Source organism: Pichia kudriavzevii, chromosome 3, assembly GCF_003054445.1.
Source record: "Pichia kudriavzevii chromosome 3, complete sequence".
Taxonomy (NCBI): domain Eukaryota; kingdom Fungi; phylum Ascomycota; class Pichiomycetes; order Pichiales; family Pichiaceae; genus Pichia; species Pichia kudriavzevii.
Genome location: NC_042508.1, coordinates 808820 through 831564, shown reverse-complemented (window position 1 = coordinate 831564; position 22745 = coordinate 808820). Strand labels below are relative to the sequence as shown.

At 35.8% G+C, this 22745-nt stretch overlaps 10 protein-coding genes and 1 non-coding gene across 11 annotated transcripts; 4 read left to right on the top strand and 7 right to left on the bottom strand.

The window, feature by feature from the left end:
* Positions 1 to 590: 590 nt before the first annotated feature.
* C5L36_0C03830 (uncharacterized protein) lies at positions 591 to 2525 on the top strand (the record flags this gene model as incomplete). Its single annotated transcript, XM_029466063.1, has 1 exon — positions 591 to 2525. One exon carries the CDS (start codon positions 591 to 593, stop codon positions 2523 to 2525), a length of 1935 nt encoding a protein of 644 aa, XP_029321923.1.
* Positions 2526 to 2631: 106 nt separating this feature from the next.
* Positions 2632 to 3519, bottom strand: C5L36_0C03820 (uncharacterized protein; the record flags this gene model as incomplete). Its single annotated transcript, XM_029466062.1, has 1 exon — positions 2632 to 3519. The coding sequence occupies one exon, from the start codon at positions 3517 to 3519 to the stop codon at positions 2632 to 2634; it is 888 nt and encodes a 295-aa protein (XP_029321922.1).
* A 208-nt stretch (positions 3520 to 3727) lies between these two features.
* C5L36_0C03810 (uncharacterized protein) lies at positions 3728 to 4885 on the bottom strand (the record flags this gene model as incomplete). The annotated part of the gene is made up of 1 exon (XM_029466061.1): positions 3728 to 4885. One exon carries the CDS (start codon positions 4883 to 4885, stop codon positions 3728 to 3730), a length of 1158 nt encoding a protein of 385 aa, XP_029321921.1.
* A 486-nt stretch (positions 4886 to 5371) lies between these two features.
* C5L36_0C03800 (uncharacterized protein) lies at positions 5372 to 5761 on the top strand (the record flags this gene model as incomplete). The annotated part of the gene is made up of 1 exon (XM_029466060.1): positions 5372 to 5761. One exon carries the CDS (start codon positions 5372 to 5374, stop codon positions 5759 to 5761), a length of 390 nt encoding a protein of 129 aa, XP_029321920.1.
* Positions 5762 to 5918: 157 nt separating this feature from the next.
* C5L36_0C03790 (uncharacterized protein) lies at positions 5919 to 11513 on the bottom strand (the record flags this gene model as incomplete). Its single annotated transcript, XM_029466059.1, has 1 exon — positions 5919 to 11513. One exon carries the CDS (start codon positions 11511 to 11513, stop codon positions 5919 to 5921), a length of 5595 nt encoding a protein of 1864 aa, XP_029321919.1.
* A 291-nt stretch (positions 11514 to 11804) lies between these two features.
* On the top strand, positions 11805 to 15254 carry C5L36_0C03780 (uncharacterized protein; the record flags this gene model as incomplete). The annotated part of the gene is made up of 1 exon (XM_029466058.1): positions 11805 to 15254. The coding sequence occupies one exon, from the start codon at positions 11805 to 11807 to the stop codon at positions 15252 to 15254; it is 3450 nt and encodes a 1149-aa protein (XP_029321918.1).
* A 39-nt stretch (positions 15255 to 15293) lies between these two features.
* C5L36_0C03770 (uncharacterized protein) lies at positions 15294 to 16073 on the bottom strand (the record flags this gene model as incomplete). Its single annotated transcript, XM_029466057.1, has 1 exon — positions 15294 to 16073. One exon carries the CDS (start codon positions 16071 to 16073, stop codon positions 15294 to 15296), a length of 780 nt encoding a protein of 259 aa, XP_029321917.1.
* A 193-nt stretch (positions 16074 to 16266) lies between these two features.
* Positions 16267 to 18201, bottom strand: C5L36_0C03760 (uncharacterized protein; the record flags this gene model as incomplete). The annotated part of the gene is made up of 1 exon (XM_029466056.1): positions 16267 to 18201. One exon carries the CDS (start codon positions 18199 to 18201, stop codon positions 16267 to 16269), a length of 1935 nt encoding a protein of 644 aa, XP_029321916.1.
* A 784-nt stretch (positions 18202 to 18985) lies between these two features.
* Positions 18986 to 19844, bottom strand: C5L36_0C03750 (uncharacterized protein; the record flags this gene model as incomplete). Its single annotated transcript, XM_029466055.1, has 2 exons — positions 18986 to 19530; positions 19778 to 19844. 2 exons carry the CDS (start codon positions 19842 to 19844, stop codon positions 18986 to 18988), a joined length of 612 nt encoding a protein of 203 aa, XP_029321915.1.
* A 286-nt stretch (positions 19845 to 20130) lies between these two features.
* C5L36_0C03740 (uncharacterized protein) lies at positions 20131 to 21449 on the bottom strand (the record flags this gene model as incomplete). Its single annotated transcript, XM_029466054.1, has 2 exons — positions 20131 to 21330; positions 21420 to 21449. The coding sequence occupies 2 exons, from the start codon at positions 21447 to 21449 to the stop codon at positions 20131 to 20133; spliced, it is 1230 nt and encodes a 409-aa protein (XP_029321914.1).
* Positions 21450 to 22583: 1134 nt separating this feature from the next.
* Positions 22584 to 22655, top strand: C5L36_0Ctrna9T. Its single transcript has one exon. It is a non-coding gene; the product is annotated as a tRNA-Thr (tRNA).
* The last annotated feature ends 90 nt before the right edge of the window (positions 22656 to 22745 follow it).

Here is a 22745-nt window from a genome sequence, read left to right as displayed (position 1 = left end):
AAAGGGATAGAAGGAAATACAGGGTGCAGACAATGTGGAAACCAGAACCTACTCACATCCATTCATATCCTACCTTGGGGCACTACAGGTATCCAATTTGGATCTCTTCTCCTAGTTCTCTTCCCTCCTCTTCTCCAGTCCTGTTTCTGTCAAATTGTCTTATTTTCACCCTGCGGGAAAAAAGGAGGTTTTCCGTCGGAACGGGACAACATTTTGATTTTTTTTTTTCCTTATTTTTGACTTTTTCTGGCTTTTTCCCGTTTTTTTTTTTCTAATCCAAAAAAAAAAAAAAAAAGGAGAAAAAAAAAAAAAAAAAAAAAAAAAAAAAAAAAAAAAAAAAAAAAAAAAGGAGAAAACCAAAAAAAAGCAGCATTTCCCGATAAGAGAAAAAACCATAAGGCTACATTTTTAAAAATATATCAATATAAGTAAAACGTTATCTTCAATTTATAGAAGAGCCTATCGTCAGTTCTTACTAGTTCTTCACACTGGCGTTCTTCAAAACCTCATCACAGATCTTTTACTACCCTTAGGTCCTATAGGTTGTATATTTTGACATCTCCCCTCTCCTTCTATCACCCTTTCCCAGAATGGCCAAGAAACACAACAGAAGGAAAATCCCGGCAAAGTCTCGTCGACTTAGTAATACAAACTATTTGATGGGCTCATCGGCAGACACTTCGACAGATTCTCCCAATAATACCCCTAATTTGAACTCTAGTTACAATATAAAACACCATAACTTCCATCACTCCTCAAATCCAATACATGTGAGAAGGGGGGATTCGCTCAAATACGCCATCTTGAATGATGATATCTTGGAAGAAGGGGCGATGTTATCCTCAAGTGAAGGTTACGATGCCTCAAGTAATAACAGCAGCGCCAACTCCCAATCGCTCATGGCCGAAGATCAGCCACTTGACGAGTTCATTCAAAATTCCCTATCTCAAGGTAACTATAGCTCTATCCATTATCAAGATTCGGTATTCTCTGAGATAAGTGATTCGATTCTCCTACTACAAGATAGAGAGCATCATAATTCCCTTAAATGGTATCGCAGGCCTTCCATCTTTATGGTTTCTGTCCTTGTCTTCTCATACTGTTTTTCTCTGGGAATAGCGATGTCTTCGGACTTAGATTTGATCATGAAGGCTGTGTGTTACCTCGTCAATGGCGAGGTCAATAATTGTTCTACGCCCTCTGTTCAACAAATGAATGCCAATTTACAAAAATACAATAATTTCATTGGATCCTTTATCAAAATTCTGGTTTCTGTTAAAATGGGTAAGTTGAGTGATATTTACGGTAGAAAACCAATGTTCTTAATCACTTTCACCTTGTCTTGTCTATCGAAGTTCATGTGTGTCTTTATCCTAACTCCTCGTTACTTCACTTTTAATAGAGTCATTTTGGCCAATATCGTCGACTCATTTGGTGGCTCCATTTTTGTTCTCCTAAGTATTGCTAATTCTTATGTTTGCGATGTTGTCCATGAAAGAGAAAGATTACCGGCCTTGAGTAAAGTTACTGGTGCATTTTTCCTTGGTCTATCATTAGGTCCGTTGACCTCTTCTTTCCTGGGCTCGACATTTAACATTCCATCCATTCATTTTGTCGGTGCAAGTGCTGCATTGTTCTTTATGTCAATCATTTTTGTGATTTGGTGTATTCCCGAATCTAGAGGTGAAAAGCTGAGAGATAAATCAAGAAGATTTTCAATTAGATCAAGAAGAGAACTAGAATCAAGTCCTTCTTGGACCTATAAACTTGGATTATCTGGAGTTATAGATTCATTCGAATCCCTTAAAATTCTTTGGATTACTAGGCCTAGACAATTCAGTACTAACGAAAATAACAGTGAATACGAAATGAATCCGTCCCAAGACCCAAGTAGTTTACAAAAGCTTGAAATTGACCTGCCTGCTAGAGTCAATGGTATTTTGTTACTAGCTATTGATTTATTTTTTGTCATTTGCTCTGCAGGTTCCTCACTCCCAATTGCGTTATACATGATTTACAAATTTAACCTAAGCCAATCACAACTTGGTCTATTCGTAGGTGTGATATCCGGATCTAGAGCAATCGTTCTAAGTGTACTCAATCCTTGGGTGCAACACAATCTATTGAATTTTTTCAGCCATGATCCATTCAACGTCGATTTCATTGATATAACAACTATTGGAGTCGCCATTTTGTCTGAAATCGTGGCCTCCTTATTATGTTCAATCTCTCCAACGTTGTGGATACTTTGTTTTTATTTCATACTAACATCGCTATCGGCTGTTGGATCCCCTGTTATTCATTCTGCATTGTTGAAATATAATCCGAATCCCAGTAAAAATGGTGAATTTTTTGGCGCATTGGCACTAATCAAAAATATCGTTAATCTTGTTGCACCTTGGTTCTTCTTGACTGTTTACTCCTTTGGTATTGGTATTGCAAAACCCGAAATTATTTTCTATATTATTCTGGGCTCATTTTCAATAGCTGGATTATTGCTTGGTAATATAAGAGTCAAAAACTGAGACATTTAGCCGGTTTAAGTGTTTTATTTTTCCTTCTCTGTTTTTTTTTTTGTCTGAAATTTCATATAAAAACTATTTAACTACATTTGAGTTGTTTTTTCTTGGTTCATGCTTTATCAAGATCAAAATTGGTTGCCACTTGTCTTAAGTTTTCCGCTTCTTTTTGGTTTATAACTAATATTGGTATTTTAAATTCATTATTTTCCACAAACTTATTCTTTTGAAGAAGTGATCCCTTTAATAAATCTCTATCATCACCATTTCCTCCTCTCTCATTGGTATCTTCGAGACCTTCACCGAGATTTAAATCCTCCAAGCTCTCATTGATTCGACTCATCGGCATCTCATCATCAATAAAAGAAGAAAACACTTTTCTCATTTGACCCAGCCCTTGTGGCACTTCTTCCCCGTCATAAGTGTACAATACATGTCCCAAAGTCTTGGGATGGAAAGAAAGCGTCGTATCACTTGGAGGTTCTTCAGGCTGTGGGATCCATCCCTCATATGGTGAAGCTGGAGGCGATTGCATTTGAATTGGTGGATGTGGCACTCTTAGAAACGTCAAGTTATTCTCTCTGCCGGCCACCCCCGTATCTCCAGGTATATATCTTTCGTTAATAGGATCGCTTATATGAATATGCTGGGGGTTTAGACTACTTCCTGAGACATTCGAATCCACTGTACAGTCTGAATTTAAGTCACAAGTTGTGAGCCTGTTATCATTCCTTGCAAATCCAATCTGGATCCCTAATCTTTGGAAGTATTCAAATACTAATTTGGCTATCTTGGATTCTGTAAAAATTAATAGGACCCGACGAAATGACTTAAGATGTAAAATTTGAAGGCAACTATGAATCAGTTTTTCTGTGTTGAGCTCATTTACAAACTCTTTAATTGCAGAAATGGTCTCTTGCAATAAATCATGGCTTTCTGGGTGCACAAGAGCAGAGTCCGTTATAATCAAAGTATTAGAACTATTTCCTCCCTTTTTCATGATACTATACAACTTCAAAAGAATTAATCAAGGACACTTAATGAAAAAATTGTAGGCTGATTAGATAAAAGGGGGTATCAGGCACACGCTATCATCGATTTCAATTACGCGGTATGTTTTAATATTCGAAAACTTCGATATATTCTCCTGGTGTAATTCCAACTTACAAAAAATCTAGAAACGATATTACAGATAAAAATATAAACATTTAGTTTTTACTCTTCTTAGTAGTTGTGGTCTTTGAGTCGTCCTTCAGTTGGTCGGACTTTCTCTTCCTGCCAAATATTTGATTAGCTTCTTCCTCATCTAATCCTAATTCCTTCAAACCTTCAGCATAGATGGATAAAGGTATATCATTAAGTCTATTTCCATCGTTTTGAGTATCATCAGTCTTAAGAACATCATCTTCGGTGAAGATTTTTTTGTTAATGTAAATTGGAAGGGAGGGGGAATCCGTTAACTTCAGTTGGATCAATCGTATATTAAATCTTTCAAGGAATCTAGCAATAGCATGAATATTTTCTTTCATGTTATTGATATCTTGACCTAGCATGCCTAATCTGAAACCCATATTGATACCCATTGGTAGAATAAATCCAATAGAATTCAATGCCTTTTGGAAATTCTTGACAAACTTATCAACAGAGAGTTTCTTATTCTCTGTTACCGAAATAGTTAATGGGAGCTTTGAAGATTCAAAGAAGATCTTACCAAGTAGCTTTGGAATCATATTGGCAATGGAAGAATCGGTTAAGAAGATATCATATTCAGATAACAATTGACGTCTTTTCTCATATGCATTATACTTGGTCTTTAAATCTTTAACAGTGATAATTTGAGCTAAATTTTTCAATTCATTTTCCTTTAATATTTCAATTCTCGCAGCTGACTCTTCATCCAAAAGGTCATCTTTAACGAAAATACAAACACGAGCATCATCAAGATCGTGGATAGGATGTGGAACGGTGATCATACGTGGTTTCAAAACGTTGGATTTTGACAAGTATTTGTTTGCTGTGACTTGTAAGTAAACTGGGATCTCTTCGTCGTCTTCATCGAACAAGTTCTTTTTAGCAGATGTTTCTTGTTGCTTTTTATTCCATTTAGATAATGCAGAGACAGCATTTTCAATCGCTTTGTCTTTGATATTTATTGCTTGGACTACTTCTTCATCATTAATCATGTTTGAATTGGTGCTCTTTGGCGCTTCTGGCTTTGAATCTTCAACCACGTTCTTGGATGTCTTTGAAGTCTTATTTGGCTTTGTCGATTTAGTAGATTTGCTGACTTTAGTTGTCTTAGGGGATTCAACAGGCTTCTCTGTCGATGCCTTTGCAGTCGATGATCTAGTCTTTCTGGATGCCATGATTAAAACGGTGGAAGTAATGATCGATATGTATAGGAATTTATATTTATACACAGAAATCAACTTCAGTTTATTATAGTAAAACAATTTCAATCTGAAAAAAAAAAAAATTCCACAAAAAAGCTATCAGACATGGAAATTTTTCAATTGAGAAAAAAAAAATTCAAAATTCTAATACAAACTTCGAAAATCTCGTTTCTCTCCTAAGATCAAAGGCAATTTTTTTCAGCTTGCTCAATTAAGGCAATAAAGCTATGAACATCTCATTAATTCCCACTTTTCGTTTATAAAGTCTTTACCTACGACGCGTCGACACTTCTTGAATCCTCGCGCTTTTAAACAATTTGGATCCAGTGTTAACTATGTTGTGCCATTAAGGGGATAAATAAGAGGAAGAGGAAATGAACAAGAGTATTACACTTGGAAATTTGCAACTGAAATCCGGAGGCGACACCAAGTGGCATCTTTATTGGAAAATAGAGTACAATGGGTAAAAGGAAATCTTCTGCAAAACCAGTGAAGAAAATCAAGCAGAGATTGGACACGCAATTTACGTGTCTATTTTGTAATCACGAAAAGGCAATCAACTGTACAATTGACAAAAAATCAAGTATAGGAACTTTGAATTGTAAGATCTGTGGGCAGTCATTCCAAACTGCAATCAATTCGCTATCGGAACCGATTGACATCTATTCCAACTGGATTGATGCATGTGAAGCTGTTGCTGAAGAGGAGGCCAAACGAGTCCAACACAATAATGGCTACAATGTCAATGACGACGATTACGAAAACGATGATGATGACGAGGACGACGAAAGAAAACCTAGTATAAAGTCACGTCCTGCTAAAGTTGAAGATGACGAGGACGATTTTTAGCCATTTGTGTATTATATCTTCGTATCCTCCATTAATATTTACTACCTCTATCTCACCTTAAACTTCCGTCACCAAGAATAAAATAAAAGAAAGTTTACATTTATAGATGCATTTACTTAACTGAAATAATGACACACCTTGTGAAGCTTATTTCTCCTCACCTACTACTTTTCCCCTTACCACTAGCTCTGGTGCTGCCTCTTGACGAGCTATGGCCTCTGGTGGATCTTCCCCTGCCTCTTCCTCTACCTCTCCCTCTACCTCTTCCATTTCCTCTTCCCCTGCCCCTACCTCTCCCTCTACCGCTTGCATCTCGATCTCCCTTACCTGATGGACTGTTTTTCTTGCTGCGCTTGGAAGCGGCTGCCAATCGGTCTCCAAGTGTTGCTTCACTATCCGATCCAGTATCTACATCTGATCCCGAGCGACTCATGATCTCAGGTGTAACTGAGTTAGAGGGCCTGCTTCTTAAGCCACGAATGGTTTTCAACTCCACACTTGTCTTGTCAGTTTCAGATTTGGAAGAAGATGAAACATTAGACCTCGTTCTTTTAGGAACAACAAGCGGATTGTTTAATTGCTCCTTCTCTGATGCCGTCCTATCAATATCCTCGTTATCACTGTTCGTCGATTTAACACCAGCTGCACTCGGCTTCCTTTCAAGTTCATGAACTATAAAATTATCTGCTTCCTCAATCAGGTCTGTGTAATCTCTTGGTAAACGTTCCTCGTTTATCTCAACGGGATCCTCATCTGAGCCATATGATAATACTCTATTGGCTAAAAAATTCAAAGATGTCTTCCCACTCTCCCCAAACGATAAGTTACGACTGGTACTGGAATCAGACGGTTTCCGTGATGGAGATCTCGACCTGGTCCTAACTGCAACAGGAGGCGCTTCTAGTTTTGAATCTTGCAGATGAAGACGTTTATTGAGAGAATCTTCTTCTTCTTCAGAATCTGAATTTTCACCCCGGCCTCTCTTGTTAGGTTTTTTTAGTAATTCAACTTCTACTTTCGGAATTTTCGATGATTTCACGGTAATTTTCTCGTAATCTAAAGGATCAACTTTAATTATTTCTGTAGCATCAACAGATTCATTTGTTTGTATTTTGTAATCATGGGAATTTTTCTCACCATTTGGTTCCTCCATGTCTTCGCTGTCAACAACTTCCATTGTATCTGTCTCTGGAGTGGCTTCTCTTTTTTCACCATTGGATGTCTCTTTAATCACCTCACCTGAAGGCGCAGCATCATTATTACTAACTAATACATCTCCAAAATTAGCACTGGATACTATTTTTTTCTCTTCTGATGATTCAGCATCATTAAAGTTTGATTCGTCTTTTCCCAAACCTGTTTCAGTATCTTTCACTTCTTGTACTGCATCGTGCACATAAATAGTCTCAACAAAATTATCTTCTTGCTTCTGCAACTCATGACTATGTTTCGTTTTCTTTAATTCAGCAGTCTCTTCAAGCGTTTCTTCTGAGGAAACCAGCTTATAAGGATATAAGGTCAATTCATTAGAAATACCTGAAAAGTTGGAATCCCTGCTATTTCCCAATGGTTTAGGTAATTCTAGATTACAATTTTCGCTTCCTGAATGAGACACCACCTCATTATCGTCTTTATTTGCTTTTGACTCTATGTAATGTGCTCCTCCCAAATCACTGATACCATCTTCTGAATATCTCGTTTCCACCGGAGGACGTTCAACATCGTCACCATCACCACATTTTGTCGTTTCCATTTGCTGGTTATCATCTTTAGGATCAGAGCTTAATTCAATACGCATTGACTTTTCCTTACCATCTTCATATTCGTGAACTTCCATAAATTCTGTAACCTCTTGTTCGTAATTTTTGAAATGTTCTGAGTTCCCAGCTTCCGTTTCACTTGGGGAATTAACTACATTAAATATCTCCTCATCTAACTTTTCTTCGACAATACTAAGAAAATCAGTTATTTCATGGACAGTTGAATCGGCAGAAGGTTGTTCATTTTCGTATAATTCAAAGGTTTCAGGTTCATCAACTTGTTCTATATTCAAAGTTGTTTCTTGTCTTGAAACTGAGTCATTCTTTGATTCTGTGTAACTAGATTCAGTAGAGGTATGTTCTCCCGTGTTTGTGCTTTCCTCTGTGGAGGCCACTCCATGTTTTGCAGAAACTGATGAATCAGTAGCACTATCAGAGTCATTTAATGATTGTGTGCTGCTGCTAGAATCAGTATCATCATCAACCGCTCCATCAATCAGGGCACCTTTTGAAAACTCTTTAACGGCACTAATTAATCCAGAAAACCAAGATTTTTGTGTTGATAAATCCATTTCACCTCCCGCATTTTCGTTTTCATTCAAGTTTTTGCTATTTTCAGTACTCTTGCCTTCTTGATCATCCGAGATAGATGTATCGTCCAAAAACACCATACCCACCTTCTTGTGTACATCTTGAGCTCCTATATCGGCTGACTCGGAATTTGTTGAAATATTTGGGCTTGCAGTGAGAATATTCGGCTCGTGTGAGGTATCGACTTCTCCTTCTGTAGACACTCCACATATAGGTTTAGCTTTCTCAAAAGCATTTGGCTGGTAACTATTATATTTCGAGTCCACAATTTCGCTGCGCTCATTTTCGGTTTGTTCATTGGGTTGTTTGAATGTATTAGTTTCTTCTTGTTCCGCATATGCACTATTATGATTTATTTCCAATTCGGTTGCACTTGCAGGTTCTGACTCTTCCTTTTCTTTCTCTTGTGTGCTATAGCTGCAATTATCTTCAGCAACGCCATCTACCCCTTCACCAATAGATTCATTTTGAAATAGCTTGTTACTCTCAATCTTTTCGCCGTTACTAAATTCAAAAATGTTCTTATTTTCAACATTCTTAAAAGTGGTTTTCCCAAACCAAGAAAACGGATTGAATATTGAAAACTGCCTCCTTTTCAATCTAGGAAACTCGCCAGTAGAATCGAAATTGTTTGAAATATCTTCAACTTCATCAAAAGCTCTCTTTTTTACTTTTTTCTCTTCTTTCTCCAAATTAGAAGCATTGGAGCACTCTTCCTGAAAGGAAGCTGTCAAACTTTCAGTTGCTTCATGTTCATTCCGAAGATGTTCGTTACTTGCTAAAGTTGCCTCGTTTCTCAATTTTCCCGTTTCTGAGGTGTCAGATCCGATTGTGAAATTATCATCGACTTCAGCATTTGGTTCGACGTTACTTTGTATGGCATTATTGGTGACATGGATAAAAGATGTAACATCATGTGTAACAGAATCTTCAAGTTCATCCGTATCTGTAGACTTATGATCAATAATCTCCTCATCATCATTATTGTTAAACGTTTCCTCTTTGTTATCCGTAACATTATCTTCCATGCCATCTTCATCTTTCTGATCAGATAAGCTTTCTACAAAAAATGATTGATTGCAATTTGATATATCCCCATTGGATTCGAGAATAGTTTCCCCATAAACACCTCCTGAAGCTGCCACCAAATTCGTTCTATTTGTATCATTCAGTGTTTCCGTAATCAATGAGTTTATGTAATCTTCCTCATTTACACAATTATCAGCACCCTCATTTTTAGTGTTCGCTAACATTGATGACTCTGATAAAACACTAAAGCTTTCAGATGCTAGGTTGTCTAACACTGATGCCGCCTTTTTGGTAATGTAATTCTCTGGAAGAGGTGTCGATTGTTTATCCCTTGTCACTTTAATTTGAGGCTCATCAATCACCACCATATGCTCGGTGTATTCAGCTTCACTTTCCACTTTGTCTTCCTCTTCGGCGTCTATCTTTTGTTCACGGTCAACCGTACTAGGTCTTGAAATAATTCTCTCTAACTCTGTGTCTGATATTTCGCCAATAACATTAGATGTTTTCTCTATTAACTTACTAGTGGTCTCTACAAGTTCTGGATCAACATCATGACCTGCACTTTGTTTAGATTGAATATCTAATGAGGCAGAGAGTAATTCGGATAGTCCAATAAATAATTGCGGCGCTTCTGGCGTGGGTGGTCGAGGAGGAGTCATAGGTTTGAAAATGACATGCCTATGTGATGGTTCAAGAACCTCTTGCTGTATGCTCATTTCTAAAGCATTGTTCTCATTTACGGGAGTTGATCCTTCTATTGATGCATTCCCAATTGCGGAGTGAAAAGTTGTTTCGTCAATGGAGGAAATTTTAGTATCGGATTCTGGATATACTTGGATTGTTTCGGTATTATTGCCCAGTAAACTATCATCCAGCGATGCATCCTCAGAAAAGACATGATTTTCTTGAATTCCCGCCTGGTTTCTTGGCTCTATTTCATTTCTTTGAATTTCCACTACTTCCTCCTCTAAAGGTTGTTCTGTATTTGCTTGTCGCTGATTCTCTAATTGTGCAGAAAAGAATGCGTAAACTGCATCATTAGCCAGATAATTATTCTCTCTGTTTAGCTTATTTCCTTCTTCTTCTTCTTCTTCTTCTTCTTCTTCTTCACTTAATCTTTTCCTGTTTGATCCTTCTTCACTTAACTCTTCTTCACTTAACTCTTCTTCACTTAACTCTTCACTTAACCCTTGTTCATTTAACCCTTCATTTGACATACTATTATTATTTCCAAATTTTCCATATGAATCAGAGTCTGAGTCTAAGCTAACAAAGTTATTTACTTCCGTGGCTTTGTCATTCTTTACAACATAATCTGCTTCAGATCCAGCACCCTCTTCAGTCTCTTCATTTTTCTCTGAAATTTCTTCAGATAAATTAGTCCCGTCTGTTTCACAGGCTTCGCTGGTTGTTACGGTCTCTTCAAAATAAGTATAACCCACTTCCTGTATCCCAGGGATTATCTTGTGTGTTAAATTGATATCTTCTTCAGCCCGTACATTCATTCCCATATCGTAATTATCTGAAAAATTTTCATAATCTCCTTCAGGATTTAGTGTTTCATGTATATCTATTATTTCCTCGTTATTGTAGTTTCTCACATCTTCCACATCATCTAAAAGACTAGATTTTTCTTCCTCATAAAGTTCTTCTACTTCAAATCCATCACCGTCTGCAATTCTGTTGGATCCCGTCTCTAAATCATAATTCCCCGTACAGCGACCCTCGGCGATTTCTTCTTGATGACCTACTTTGTCGTTGACATCGTCATGCTCTGATAGAATAACCAAACTCACATCAGAATCGACATCATCAGGTTTTTCTGCATTGTTTTCCGCAGAGGTATTTACGCTTGGTTCTGCGTCTTTTGAACCACGTAAGCTTGACTGCTGATAGTTGAACAATTTCATAAAATTGTCAATCTTACTCTCTCTGTCTGAATCTTTTTCATCAGACTTTCTCTTACGGTTCTTTTTCAATTGATACTCATATTCGATATTAGCATAGTATTCATCTTCTGCTTCTGTTGATAGTTTTTTATACGCTTGTTGTCGAGCTAAAAGTTTCTCATATAGTTCTCTTGGGTTATCGTAACACTTGGAATCTCCTTTATCGACCAAGCTAGGTACCTCCTCAACATCATCCTCTTCGACTGGAATATTGGCTCTCCTTGCAATTGTAGCCCAGTATTCAGGTGTGTCTAAAACCTCTTCTTCTTCATAAACAAATATCACATTGGGATTATTCTCATAATGCCTTCTAGTTGCTTGTTCAATTAGTGTATTACGTCGAGACAAACGCACAATTAACTTCTCTTTGTTTTCATTTGTGCTTATCTCCTGTCTGTTTTCTCTTTCTGCACCATCCATTATGTGAATACACAAAAAATCTATGGTAAGATTAACCCCAAAGGTTCTTAATTAAGATCCGGATTATTTGAGACTTATAACCTCAATAACAACAGTAACATTCCTTTCTGAATAATTTGATGTCTATCAAAAAAAATGTGTTGATGATCCGTGCACCGGCTCAAGTGATACATGCATCTCTAATAATTTTCAACTCGCTATTTATACAACACAGAACACGGTCAAGTTTCAAAGACAAAACCAGCATATTCTAACCGATCGCTAGTTTTAGTTTATGCTCCGCGGGTAGACATGGGAACTAAAGTAGGCAACAAATCAATTGATTTAGATGTTGGATTCTACGATCCACTATCAATTTTTCAGGGTGGGTTTAGGACAGATTTTGAGGAGCACATCCGTATTCCTTCATTCTATTGGAAAGATAACTCAGATAATCTAAGAGTATTAAAAAATGTCATGTTCAATTTCATTGAAGAGATTCCACATACAGAATCTAAAGATGTTAAATTCCTGAAGTTTTTGTTTATAACATGCCAGACGGTTGAAGATTATAGGTCAAGAATCCGGCCACTAATACTACAGTGGCTAGGAAGCATGAAAAAAGAACAGCCGAAAATCCCATACTTTATCTTCTTTTTTGAGAACACAGAGTTGAGAACAGCTGCTGATAAATATTTAAAAACCAATATTTTTCACAAACTAAAAAGTGATTTTGACAACAGAGAATTTACCCAGGAGAACATTTTCAAAATCAAATCGATTTATTCGAATATCGACGAAAAGAAAGAAGTATGGAAAATAATTAGTAGCTCTACTTCATCACTTTTGGCAAATTCCATAAACAGACAACTAAAATATTTTGAAAATAGTCCTTTGAAGTGTGCCTCAATTTTTGAGCACTTGCACCAACAAGAAGATGCCATGGTGTTATATTCAGAACTATTCAACGCGTTTCCTTCTATCCCGAAAGCAGAATTTCTTTCTGTCGGTGTGTCCGAGATATTGGAAATGGTGGATGTCAATGGGGATAATGATCCAAAAGAAACATCATCAAGCTTCCATAAGAAGATGTGCTATTACAAAAGGCTAAAAAATGTTTTGCAAACTGAACAACCAACAAAGATGGGCTACCTCAAAAAAATGAAGCTGCTTGCTGAAAGTTTGTTATCATTTCTAAACTCCTTAGAGATATGTTATAAACGCAATGAGATTGCGTTTGCAATGATTGAAATGTTTCTGAGCAGTTCATACTTGAAGGAAACTCTACAGCTTCATACCGAGAATTCGGAAACAATAATTACTAGTATTGGAAAGTTATTGCATTTACAAAGAAACGAACTCATAGCTTTAGGTACCTCTCAAGGATATTCTTTAAGAGGATCTTTATCGATTATTGATATTCAATTTGAAAACGAAGACTATGTTGTTGAAAGTGAAGAAATTCAGAAAATAATGAAAACCCAAAAGACGTTTTCCGACTATGTCATTGAGAAAACTCGTGAGCTAATCGCTAACTATAACGATTACGGGGTCAATCTAAATACTATTGCCACATTATCAACTGAACTAGCCCTTATACTTTTCTATTCGACAGATGACTATGAGACATCTTGTAACCAATTGTTGAAATCGTTCGATTATTTTTTTAGCACAGGGTGGGAGTTCATTGGAACTTCATTATTAGAAGTCTATATTGAAAATTTAAATAAGCTTGTTGAGCAAAGGGGTGAGTGTGTTGTTTCACAACTTTTAGCTAGTTATATCACTTTGGCAGAAAGGGATCCTACAAAAATTGATGATGGCAAGTTTAGGAAATTATGTGACGAGCTTGCTACCCTTGAAAGAATGGAGACAAATAATATTTTTACTGTTGAATCGTTGTCATCTGTCTATTGTTCTGAGGTAGATGTTTATGAGATTGATTTGCTAATGAAATCTGAGTTATGCAGTACTGTTGATAAGATAAAACTTGAAATGGTTGATGATGTTGGTAACACTGTTGTTTTTACCTATACCAAAAAATTGCATCTGAAAAGGAAGAATCCGATAACGCTGAGATGTGCTGATTTGGTATTTGGTAGATTTGAAGCGAAAAAATTATCTGTTTTCAGCAATAAGCTTGTCTTAGTCCAAAATGTTTGTGCTGCTGTTGGTATCACTCCGATTGAAACATTTTATTGTATGAAGAATGAAAGTTCCAAGGCCAACACAACTGCGAAAATGGAAGTTTCAAAGACACGTTACCTTAATAAGGATCTGTTGGTTTTTGAAGTAAAGGTGGGATCTAATGATGTATCCGACATTGAAATGGTTTTTGTAAAAACAGATCCAGATAAACTTTCTAAAGAAGAAGATTATAGTATGAAGTGTATTCAAAATGGCATCACATCCTGTGTGGAATTTGAGGTAATAGAAGATACCAAAAAGTTACTATTCAGGCCTAGCAAATCTCATAAATGGCAAACAGAGGATACACTTTGCGTCGAAATTCCTTATTATTTTCCTCCGTACGTTGTAAATACCATGCTTGAACTTTCGTACGAGCTAAAATTCAAGTCCCATCCACCGGAAGGAGAAACTCTTCTCTGCTCAAGGAAACATAAGTCGGTTGTTGAAAGTTTGTTGCCAATTGCCGTAGCAGCGGATGAGTTTTTTGGAACATCTGATGAACACAGTGGCCAAGATTTTTTCTTGCTGTCACACTACACTGTAAATGCTATATCTGTGGACAACCCAATACGAATTCAAGATACATCTTTAATATCTGATAATGAGTTGATTACGGGGTGGAAGTCACCAAAGGATACTGTTGCATTTTTAGAGCAAGGTTCAACTTTTTTCTTTAAGATAAAGGATTTTAACGATAAATCAGTTTTGTTGAAAATAAAATATAATTGTATTCTCGAAGAAATTATAGGAATAATGAAGTTGACATTTTTGAATTTTATCACTAAAATGGAGATGGTAGGTCCTGTTGATGTGTTTTGTTTTTCAAATGCTGCTTCTAAAATATGGCCATGTTTAAACTACAAAGTCAACTTTTTTGCTATAACGAACAGGATAATAATTACTAATTTCCACGAAGCGAAACTCAAGGACTGTTATAATTTCATTGACAAGAAGAAAATAGGCACTTTCTCTGAAGCAGTTTTAGATTTTATTGAATCAATAAAAGACTTGGAAATAGATGAAAAAATGAAAAATGATGTTTATAGTAGCACCGCTTGTGAATTACATATACCAGTAGATTTGCCGCCACTGAATATGATGAACACAGTAAAGTATGAGTTTAAGAGAGAATTGCAATATCTTGTTTGTGAACCAATAAATGTGAAAGTGGTGATAGATGTACACATCGTAAATCTGACCAAAAATCAAATTGAGGAATTTGATAAAACCGAGAAGAAGGTTAGATTCTGTGGTAACGAAGAATCTGTAAGTTATGGCTTCCATGGTAATTCAGCTAGTCTAGAAATGGCATTTACAGGAAACGATCAAAAATGGGTCATTTCTGGACTCAAGAACATAGCGTTCTTTGTTGATTTAAAAGAAGCATCTGAAACAGGATCACATCATGAATTTGATCTCACATTTATCCCCCTAAAACCCGGAAAATTACAGTTACCAAATATTGAAATAAAAAACAACAACCAGTATCTCAATATGGAAGTTGCATACAGGAACACGTCCGAGAGCGTGCTGATAGTTTCAGAATTAAACAAAATCATCCACTCGTTTTGAGTAACGATTATCCTAATGCTTTATAAATATGAATCGCTTTTACGCTTTGGATATACTTTCTAATAAAGAGGAAGCATTCGGTTTCCCCGAAACCACATTTGGCTGAATGTCCAAATTTCTGAGATATTCTTCTGTTGTAGGACCTATACTTGCAATCTTAAAGTCTGGTTTGTTATTTATCAAATGTTGGGTGATATACTCTGTGCCCTGCGGGCTAAAGAAAACAACCCATTTTTCATTATCATTAGATACTAACTGATTGTATAGCTTTGTGTATCTCAAAACAACATCGCCTCTCACCTGGGTTCTATAAGCGACAAGTTCCTTCAGATCAAAGCCAGCTGATTTTAGCTTCTTCGGAATAATATCCTTGCGTATTTCACCTGTAAGGAACAAAATCTTTTTATTGCCATCCTTGAAAAGTTCATCGGACATTATCAAGTCAGAAAGAATTGACCCGTTACCGGCATTCATACCACCCTTGATATTTCTAAATCCTAACGCAGAGAGAACATCATATGTTGCAGGACCAACCGTGTAAGCGGGCTTCTGCAAGATCTGATTTAATGTATCCTTATCATCAATCATCGAGAGTACTGTATCCAAGGATTCGATACATCTCTGTGAGGTAATGATGAAGGCCTTATATTCCTTTAGGAACATATCCCCAGTTAGAAAGCCAATAATTTCTGCATGATTTATAGGATTATGGGTTAATAATGGAAGAAAGTGGACATCGATACTTTTCTCTTTAAATTTTTCTCGGTAAGGATCATGTGGAATAGTTTCATTCTTTAACAATATGATCGACTTGCCCATTTTAGACAGTATTTTTCGATATGTTCAACCGATGTTTTTCAAAAGAAAAATATGGTTAAATGAAAGTATTTCATCAAAATTTATTGAGATTTACACAATGCAGCTTCGTGCTGAAAAATACCGAGTCGTGAAGTCGGTGACTGACTAGATACTGGAAAAAAAAATAACCTTACATAACATGCACCATACAGGACTACCCTCTTAATAGATTTCCCTTTGTTTTCAACGAAGTTGTTATTTTGAAGGGTCTCAAAGAAGACCCACTTAAACCTTCATTAAGGAAAGATGAATCATCTTCAGAATAGGAGGAATTAATATTTTCTGAAATTAATGAGATTGAGTTATCTGAAACTTCAATTACAGATTCATCCTCTGATAAAGACAAGCCTTTGTGTTCTGGCTTGGTAAGCAAGGTCTTTATTGTATCATGAATAAGATGGAAATCTTTCAGGTTTTGTTTGACCAAACTATTGTATCTTCTGGTGTCACATTTCAAGTCTGAGACTAAGTCTTGCTTTAATTTGTGTAAAGTGTTCAATATATTTGATTTTTGAGGCTCAGTAATTGACGATCTCCCAAGTGCAATTTTGATACTTTCAAATAGATCTTCTAGTTCTTCATCTATTTTTGCTTCGCATAGCGACACTAGAGACGAGCCGCATTCCGGTGATGACTTTTGTACTAGGTAATATTCAAAAATCAACAAATTCACTTCATTTATGGTTTTTAGACAAGTTTTCTTGCATTTCTCAACAATATCCTGCAATAAATTAGAGTTTTCATTAGATTTATTACTTTCAAACTGAAAAATTGTCTTGTACTCCATATAATCGATCCCAAAAAGTTGATCCTCTAAGTTCATGAAAGTACTGTTGAATAGAGCATATAAGACAGCAATCCACGAAGTAATCCATTCATCACTATAAGCTTTAATGTCTGATACTTTTGTGGCTGTCAAATTGAGTGAATTTTTCAGGTCACTGCAGTTTTTTTTGATTAGAACCTCTTGGACATCCAGTCGTTCTTCGATGTCAGAAACATGACTCATTATTTTAATAAGAGATGCATTAACTGAATTTTTATTTGGGTCTGTTTCAATATTACCGCTTGTGAATGGTAATTCAGTAATCATGCTAGACGAACATAGGTTCTCAGTTTCAGTTCCTGTTTCGTAATAAGACTTGACCTCAAGAGCTTTCCTCAAGCAAAGTATCGTCCTCTCAGTTATGTTCGAACTTTTAGCGATGTCAGTAGGGTTGCTCACCTTTTCGAACTCTATAACAGCCGCTTCCAACATTATTTGAGAATCTAGCAACAAGTTGTTACATTTATGAATATCAACATATTGGCTGTTCAATTTTTCGTTTAACGATGTGAATTTCTCTTTGAATTCCTGCTCAATAAATGTACGTTTTTCTGATATACTATCATAAAGTTCTGTCATATCTGTTTCAATTGTTTGTGACTTCAATTTCACATTATTAAGGGTCTGTTGGATAGCGTTTAATTCGTTCTTTAAATAATCAGAATGGCATATCATATCCTTAGCATTCTTCAAATCAGTTTGAACTTGCGTTTTAGCTTTTGAACATACCGAAGTTGCTGCAGATATTTTTGTTTCTAGCTCTAGGGTTTTATTGGAAATCAAGTTTTTAAAGGTGATCCTTTGTTGGTCAATTTCAGATTTGAAAAATTTTAATTGTTCTATATCGATATTCTCGTGATCTCTAAGAATTGATTCGATAACATGTTCAATATTAGAGATTTTTTCATGAATATTTTCTAATTTCAAGGCAGTTGTTTTATCTTGTTTCTTCAACTTTACTAAAGTGAAACCAGCAAATGCTAATGCAAAAGCTATCATGAAAATAATTGATAAAACAGCGTATTTGAAAAGTTCTATGAATTCATCTTTCTTTATAAATGATGAAACCAGATATTGTATATATTGTTCTTTATCCAAGTAATCGTGTAATTCTTCGATAGTTTCATTATCATTGAAAAAGGACCCTATTGCAACGCCTATTGCTGTGGCACCTAAACCAACTAAGCAGGTTAGTATATTTTTACTGTACCTTTCAAACATATACCCTCTCAAGATAAAACTAGGGTTTCCTAGTGACTCCATCTTAGTTGATTATCAAAATGAAGGCGTTATAGGCCTGAGCTTTGGGTAGTAACTAGCATTCTTTAAAAAACGGATAAGCATTCGTTTTAATACTGTTCCCTTTAATATCAGCTTAATATCAATTGAGCTGTTGTTTAACATTGACTTTCTTAGTTTGATATCGTATATCACCCAGATATTACTAACAAAAGTTACATGTTACAATTTTGACGAAATTAATATATCAAAATACTGACCTAAGGAATACAAATACTAGTACATCTATTGCTTATTAAAAGCTAAGATGTTCATATAGTAGAATTAGATTTATGTTTATGATAAGTACCTGCTCGATTTAGATATTTAGCCTAGCTATAGTGTAAACATGAAAACAAATAAGAATCATAAATTACTTGTTACAGATGTGTAGCATGATTTTTTTTTTTTTTTTGAAACACTCGAATACAGATTAACAGGTATAAAACTTCATTTAATATACTTATAAACTCATGGGAAACGTTACCTACTAAAGCAATGATTACAATGTTCCGCGATTTCCAGCCCACATCAAAATCATTTGTCCTCTTAAAGGTGGATTGACCGTTTATGATTCGTGTGTAACTACCAATTCCTTGGTCACAAAAGTAAGTGATTTAGCCCATCAACGTTCACGATGCGTAGAATAACTTAGATCATGTGAGTATTAAAACGTTAGAATTCTGTGAGAGTTACTGAAATAAGTATTCATTTGATATGTACATATTATTTAGACAATTCATATCTGTATAAATATTTAGGCATAGATTTATTTTTGTTTTTGCACTCTTTGGGAGTAAATCTTTGCAGTGAAAGGTTCTTCAATCAATAAGACAATTTGGTACATAGTGTAAACTAATGCCGATGCAAACAGACCTGCCGGCTTGGCATAAAAAAGAGCAGTACCTAAGAAACAAAGAGTGGAACCATCGTACATTGGATTGTCGCAGACATTGAAAGGGAAATCGACAATTCTTTCATCAAAAAGAAATCCAAAATGGTCACCGAGATAAGTGCCCACAATACCTAATTTGTACATGGAGCTCAAGACCAAAACACCACCGTAACCAAAGAATCCAACACCTAAAAGTTTGAAAAGTGCATTATCAAGGTATGGAGATGTTGCTTGGTCGGTGAGAGCAGCCCTATAAATCTCGTCTCTAAAAATACCTAATGTAAAAACTGTCAATGAAAAAACATAAACAGCCAATTTCTTAGAGCCAAAACAGAGAGTAGATAGAATCTTTGTGTAGTATTCCAAACGAGCACCAAAATTCCAGTATAGTGGATTGAAGATAATGAAAAATAAAGACGCTGCACAAGAAGTGGGAGCACAGATTGTTAGTAATCCTTGGTTGATAGAGCGATACTTGCGCACGCCAATGACATAATTACACTGGAGGCTCGGGAGGCGACGGAATCACCCCTCGTATGGTGTGCCATCCAATCGTTAGGTGTACAGCACACACATCACCATGGCACGTCATCCAATCCTGCTAATCGGCTCTTCTGCTTCACTTGAGCTGTCAAGCAATTATGAAAACATCGGAGAAATACATACTCTGAAACTTCTTGTCGTTGAAGTCGATATCGTTGTATAACTCAAGAGCTATTTCTGTTAAACCCATTGTGGAGATGTCTTGTGTTGTTGTTTAATAAGCACTAGAAGTATAGTATAAGTATAGGAAGTAACAAGCAAAAAGAGAGCCAACTTTAAAACAGGGGGGGGGAATTTGTTTCTTTTATACATGAGCATATCCCCACAATCACGTTTCATGTGCATGTGAAATGCAGATCTCGCATGTGAAAATGAGATACACACCAATCAGACTTTACTTGAATTGGAATTTAGCTTGTACATTACATATCTGCCTCAAGATACAAAACTGAAATACACAGGTGTAGGCTACAAGATTACGCAAGATTCTCTTCTGCAAGTCTTCTTTCTAACTCGGCAAGTTCCCTCTCCCGGGCTTCGATTTCCTCTCTCTTGAGAAGCAAGTCCTTTTGGACTCTTTCCTCAAAGGCACGTAGTCTTTCCTCCTCTTTCCGAATTAGTTCTTCTTTCAATTGAATATCGGCATCAGTTTGACCCTCATTAGCTGATTCCGGTTCATAATGGCCCATTGAAATTTCCCTCGTGATAGAGTGAGAGACGTCTCTCTCTACAGCATTATGAGTTGCTTTTTGAGCACTAAAGGAATTACTAGACTCGTAGTCTTCGTTGGCATCCCCCAATGTCTTAGTTCTGTAGTTCTCATATAAAACTTCGTGTGTGAAATCTTTTAGTTCATTCAAATGAGTAATCAGCAAAGTGTTTTTTAATATGGAAACGTCACTGACATCATTGTCGAAGATATCCACAATACCCCAAGGATACTTTCTTACTCTCTTGATTTCTCCTGTAGCTGTATCTTTAATGGTGGTATTTGAGCCCATCAAGGCAAATGGAATAGTTTTTTGTAGGTACTTGTTCAATTCAACTGTTTCATCATCTAAAGATTCATCGTACGAGAAATAGTCATTGTTAAAATCAAATATAGGTAACTTGTAATGTTCAATGTCTTCCATGATTAGCTTCTTGTTTAGCTTTAATTCCTCAAGTGTCAATGAATCGGTCTTGCTTATGCATGGCAATAAATTCACATACTCACCTAGTTGTTTCATAATTTCAACGTCAATCTCTCTTAATCCATGGCCAGTAGGAGTAATAAAATATAAACAAGCATGGATTCTGCCATCTTTAAATCGAGGATTTCTTCTCAATCTACTCTCCTCAACTAAGATTTCATCAAATTGGTACTTGATGTAATCTTTGATCAATTTGAAGGATTCATCGTTATTCAAAGAATCCCCAAAACCTGGCGTGTCGATAATATTAAGGCTAATCTTAACACCCTCATTATCTTCTAATTCGACGTTAGATTTCCTGAGTTGTAATTCTCTAGTTGGGAGACTTAACTCCTCCGGTGAATATAAGTTGATGGTAGATGACGATTCAACAACCATTTGATCACATAGGGTGTTAATAAAAGTTGATCTACCCGACCCTGATTGCCCAATTACCATGATGCTGAAGTTTAATAATTTCTTCAGAATCTTTCTCTTTCTTAACTATACAACAAAATATTCCATAAAAAGTGTTAGTATAAGCTTTTTTTTCATCTGAAGCGTCTTAAAAGGACAAGAATTCAAATACGTACAGCCGAGGAGCTTTCTATAACAGTCACCATTTTTATCTGGGGGGATCTGCAGTGAGTAAAAGAGCTATTTATAATTAGCAAGACACGTACTTCTTCCGTTACAAGGAGATCTATGCTGACATTGACCTCAAAAAAATAAACAACAGAAACATGAATAGCGCGCACTATCCAAAAACTAAGACTGAGACCGGGATAGCTACTACGACGGCTTAAAACAACTAAACATTTCATACGCAAGGCTCTATAAAAATTGTAGGTCAGGAAGTAGTTGCTACTGAGGGCTTTTTTGATGTTGTTCCTTGATTATATATTGTATTAAACACTGCTTAACAGAACGAAGTTTGTGGATATTTTTCGAAATTGTACAAATTCTGTCTGAGTCACTTGAAAACCTTAGAAAGAAATGTGACTCTGTTGACCTTGAAATTCACTCCTGAAGCTCTGTAACTCAATCAATCAAGTACGCTTGCAAATAAAAAAGAACTGTATATCGGATAATTCATAATACTTAAAACGTATATTCAGGAGTCGCATTAATGTAATGTAAAAATTACTTTTTTTTCCCATGTGAGTGGAAAAACATTTCCCAAACCACCACTTGCAGAAATAAAAATTAACTTAGCAAAGCATTAACAGCCCATAGGTGGTTATTGCCGAGCACTGTGTTAATTCATTAAATTGCAAGTGTAAAATATCATCTAATGATTTTTCCTGGAACTCTGAAAGTGATATTCATATTTAGTGTGATATTCTATTGACTAAAAACAATCATAAATAGCGTAAATAATTGCCAGAAGCTAGAATAAGTTTATTGTTATTTTGTTGAAAAACCTTTAGTTTGAGGCTATGATGGTTAGCTAAATCATATATCACTATTGCTTCTAATAAAAAGTCATTATTTCTTAAATATTTTTGGCACATACACACATTGATGTTGAGTCCAATTACATGTTTTAATTATTTATATTGTTAACAGTACATAGTATAATGTTTCGAAAAATATTATTAATTTTAACTACCATACCAAAACTTCGTTTTCTAGAAAAAAGGGGAATAACAAAATAAAAAAATAACAAAAAAAAAATTTTATATAATAACTTCTGTTTAACTAGGAATTGAAAGACTATTAGTGACAACATGTATCATAAGATATTTTGTGTTGTTGCCCCTTTGGCCAAGTGGTAAGGCGTCGCACTCGTAATGCGAAGATCGTTGGTTCAATTCCGACAGGGGGCATTTTTTGTTGCTAACCTAGACTTATTTTTGTTGGAAAATCGCTGTTATTTTCCAAAATGTAATTTTTTAAATATATTTTTTTCTACTACT